General features: G+C 38.1%; 1 protein-coding gene across 1 annotated transcript in view; it reads left to right on the forward strand.

Annotated features, from left to right (window-relative positions):
- LOC119595091 (hemicentin-2-like) overlaps positions 1–5,000 on the forward strand; it is an 88,871-nt gene that overhangs the window by 76,936 nt on the left and 6,935 nt on the right. Inside the window, 3 exon segments of the mRNA XM_037944235.1 lie at positions 303–526; positions 2,089–2,190; positions 3,107–3,215. Of these exon segments, the coding sequence (XP_037800163.1) occupies positions 303–526; positions 2,089–2,190; positions 3,107–3,215 (435 nt within the window).

Consider the following 5,000-nt stretch of genomic DNA (forward strand, 5'->3'; position numbering starts at 1 on the left):
CAAATTTATTTCCATATATTTTACAGTAAAATGCCAGTATAACACCATATCAAGTTTTTGAGCGAATAACACTGTAGAGCATACCAATTTATAACATTATGTAATCAGCTGATTTTCGAATTAGGAATATCCCAAAGAAAGAATCGAGAAAAATAGTAATAACAACAACAACAACATGAAATTTGTGTAATATTATAAACATTATTATAAACATTATTATAAACATTATTATAAACATGTATTACTACTATCATTATGAAAAAAAACATGTAATAACACTAAGGTTCCTGTTCCTCCTGCAGCTGTAGTTGTCGAAGGTGCCAACACTCCGGGCTTAGAAGACGCTCATTCTTCACCGAAGACGCAGCAGGATATCTACGACGCAGCGCAAGACATGTGGGCAAAGGCACTGGCACTGAACACGTTGGCACCCGAATACCAGGGCCAGAACAACACAGAGGTTACGGCCCAGGTGGGAGGTGAAGCGACCTTTAGCTGCTATACTTATCACCTGTCTGACGATATGGTAAGCTTTGTCGTTATTATTATTTTTATTGTTATTATCATTATTATAGTTATTCTTATCATTATTGTTATTATTATTATTATTATTATTATTATTATTATTATTATTATTATTATTATTATTATTATTATTATTATTATTATTATTATTATTATTATTATTATTATTATTATTATTATTATTATTATTATTATTATTATTATTATTATTATTGTTGTTGTTGTTGTTGTTGTTGTTATGATTATTGTTATCATTATCATTATTATCGTCATCATTTTCATCATTATCATTATTGTTATTGTTATTATTACTAGCACTGTTCTTCATAATCATCATCATCATTATCATTATTATTATTATTATTATTATTATTATTATTATTATTATTATTATTATTATTATTATTATTATTATTATTATTATTATTATCATCACCATCATCATCATCATCATTATTATTATTATCATCATTATCATCATCATTGTTTTTATCTTTATCATGGTTATCATTATTACTATAATTATAATCAGCATCATAATGATTTTCATTATTAAAGTTTGAGTAATCATTAAAGGTGGAGTTACGATTAATTAAATATCAATAAGAAATAAACATTCAGTCAGACTCACTCGCACGCAAACTCACTCATTCACAATCATATTCACACTCAAACACAACTTTAACTCACACACAGACACATACACACACTTACACTTACATTCACACACACACACACACACACACAAGCAAACAAACACAAACAAAAACACACACACACACACAAACAAACAAACACACACACAAACAAACAAACACAGACAACCACATCAACCCAAACTGTAAAACAAACAATGCGACACAAACACGTATTATAGAACCCCCACGAACATAAACAAAAGCAGACAAATACAAAAGTGAATATTATTGTACAAACACAGGAGCAGAATCGACTAAAATCCTGTCGATTGATTTACGCTAATTGGAACCGCTAATCCATGGCCTTCTTTCGTTCTCTTGTCCTTCCCTCTCACCCTTTTATCTTCACTTCTTTTACATCTTTCGTTTCTTCTTCCTCTTCTTTTTTCTGCTGATTAATATTTATCTTATGGCTCTTCTATCTTTCTATCTTTTTTCCTATTTCTATTTTCTTTATTTTTCTCATTCCTTCTTTCTTTCCTTTTTCTTCTTCTTCTCTTCTTCTTTCTACTACTTCCTCTTTCTCCTATCTCCCTTTCTCTTCTCCTTCTCCTTTCCCCTTCTCCCTCCCCCCCTCCATTTTCCATTCTCTCCCTCTCATCCCTTCCTCCCTGTTATCTCTGTTATCCCTCCTTCTTACCTCTCTTCTCCCTCTTATTTGCTTCCCCTCCTCCCTGTATCCCCTTTGCCTCGCTCTTCCCTCTCTTTCCTCTTTTTTACTTCTCGTTTCCCCTCCTCCACTCTTCTCATCTCTTTCCCTTGTTTTACTGTTCTTTTTCCCCTCTCTCTTCCCTTCCTCCCGTTCTTACCTCATTTTTCTCCCTTTACCCTCGCCTTCCTTCTCCTTCCCTTCCCCTCCCCTCAGGTCACCTGGTTGAAGCGTGAGGACGATCAGCTGCTCACGGTGGGTCAGCAAGTGTACGTTGCCGAGAAACGTTTTTCCGCCGTCCACTCAGATCACACAGAGGTATCGAAAAGGCTTGAGCATTTGCTCTTCTGTTCTGTAGTGTTGTTTGAATGCTCTGATGTCTGAATGGAAAGGATGGGTGGGTGTGGAAATAGATGAAGTAGTTTGAGCCGTCCTTGTCTTTCCGAAATAAGTTTGAAACGCTATATTACTTACAAAACTGTAATTCAATTAGATAGGTATCGCTGTGGTAGGTGACTAGGGAAGTGTGGATGGCTGCTCGATGAGTACAGAAACTCACCTTAGAAAATGTAGAAGGATGTTTTTGTGTGTGTGTGTGTATGTGCGTGTGTGTATGTGTGTGTGTGTGTGTGTGTGTGTGTGTGTGTGTGTGTGTGTGCGTGTGTGTGTGTGATATGCAATATATGTAATATAAAGGTAGTGACAGTATGTTTACTTTTTCTTGCATGGGTTGTATAAATTTTATAGTAGTTTGTTCTGTCTCAACAGTAAGTTGTTATAAGTAAATATGGTGTTTTTTTGTGTGTTCTAAATGCCAGTTATGAAACCTTTGATTGGGGACGCGTGGACTGCTTGTTCTCAAGTGTAGCCAATAATAAAATTCCATATATTTTGTCATAAAATTTCTTGTTGTCGTCCTTTCTCTCTCTCTCTCTCTCTCTCTCTCTCTCTCTCTCTCTCTCTCTCTCTCTCTCTCTCTCTCTCTCTCTCTCTCTCTCTCACTCTCTTCTCCTCTCTCTCTCTCTCTCTCTCTCTCTCTCTCTCTCTCTCTCTCTCTCTCTCTCTCTCTCTCTCCCTCTCTCTCTTTGTGTGTGTATGTGTGTGTGTGTGCGTGTCTCTCTGTCTCAGTTTAGTGGCCAAGATTGTAAGTGAAATCCTCGGCGTGTAACGTAGATTTATATGACGCATTCATGTTCTGTAATACATGTGTTTGACCGAGATCTGTTTTTAGCAGGCTTGGGAACTATGGGTGAAGGACGTGCAGCTGGAGGACGCGGGCCAGTACGAGTGCCAGCTAACCACACACCCCCCAGTCTCGTTCTTCTTCACTCTCACCGTAACACGTAAGAATCAGCCAATCAATTGAGGTTACTGTGATAGATGTACAAGAAAAGAAAGAAAGAAAGAAAAAAATATGCATGTACCAAATTGATTTCTTTGGCAATGTCAGATGTGTAATCACCTCGTCTTCCCTTTGGGAGAATATGAATTTCTGCGTTACTTTCAACATTTCAAATAATCATCTTGTTTTTTTGTCTTCAACAAATTCACTCAATAAACACCATTTCACGTAATAGGCAAATACCCGGAAAGAAATACAAGCCTGCATGCTATTGATTTGCTTGTGTTATTGCATCATCAACATGTAGGATAAACACATTTTTTTTACATCGATTATTGACTTCTAGTGTGGTCGGATTCACCTTTTTTCCAGAGGATAATAAAAAATGTAATAGCCATGACATTGTTTAATTAACTATAATAGATTTGAAGTGCGATATGTGAATGTCAATTAAACAATTACTGTCTGTGGGGAAACGACGTTTTCATAAATTGTTTATATAAATTTAGATGCAAAGTACCAAAATATTGTTTAAAACCAAACGTTCAATCCTTAATTTTCATTTTGGGATCACCGTTGTAATGGGAGTTATTCCGACAAAACTGGAAACTTTTTTTTTTTTTTTTTTTTTAATGATTGCTCGTGTTCTAAATGAGTGAAAACTGAAAAATACACTGAATCCTAAAATCAGAAACCATAGATTAATAATGAGATTGATGGGCAGACAGACAGAGCAAAACAGAAACAGACAGGCAGGCAGGCAGGCAGGCAGGGGCAGGCAGACAGGCAGGCAGGCAGGCAAGCAGGCAGGCAGGCAGACAGGCAGGCAGACAGACAGATAGACAGATAGACAGATAGACAGAGAGACAGGCAGACAGACAGACAGACAAAGAGGAGGCCAGATCCCCCCTCCCCCAGGACAGCGATAACAAGGCAAAGCAATCAGTTCAAATGGGCCAATCTCTCTCAGAAAACGAGGCAGTTGTGGTTGCCGGTTTCGATGGCATTCGAGCAGAAGAAGGATCCCTTGTCAACATTGCCATTAGTCCCTCTCCTCCTCTCCCCCTTGACCTCTCCCTCCCCACCCCCCTTTTCTCCCTGTTGATCCTTTCTCCTTATTTCTTCCTTATGATTCTTAATAATATCCTACTTTAGCCTCTTACTCCTCTTCCGTCTATCTCTCTTCTTCCTTTCCACTTTGACCTCCTCCTTTCTCTCCTCACTTCCTCTTCCCTCATCCCCTACCCTTTCCACCTTCCCCTTTGACCCTCCCTATTCTCTCTTTCCCTCTTTGACTTCCTCTCTCTTTTCACCTCCCCTTTCCTCCCCCCCCCCTTTACTCCTCCCCCCCTCCCCCTTTGACCCGTCCGTCTACCCCCCCCCCCCCTCGGCCCTTGATCTGTGGACATGACTTTCTACGTCAGTGTAGGATATAATCCTAATGCGCTGGATATACATAACGTATAGATGTTGTTACTGACAGCAGATAAGATTTGCATTCGGATTTTTATAGGTCCTAGATCATATATACATTAATACATTTTGTCAATATCTCGACATTTTGTGATAGTCGATATTTCACCTGATTTATTTATGGATTTTGTGTATTTGTTTGCATTGGATAAGAATTGGAATTATCTAATGTTGAAATAGTAACGTATATCTTTACAATAACTCGGATATAAATAAAGACATAACGCGTTCACACATTCTCACACCCCTCCCTCCCTTACTCCCTTACTCCATCCCTCCTGCCCTCCCTCCCTCCTCCCCCCCTCTCTGTCTC

This window comes from Penaeus monodon, chromosome 35 (assembly GCF_015228065.2).
Source record: "Penaeus monodon isolate SGIC_2016 chromosome 35, NSTDA_Pmon_1, whole genome shotgun sequence".
Classification (NCBI taxonomy): domain Eukaryota; kingdom Metazoa; phylum Arthropoda; class Malacostraca; order Decapoda; family Penaeidae; genus Penaeus; species Penaeus monodon.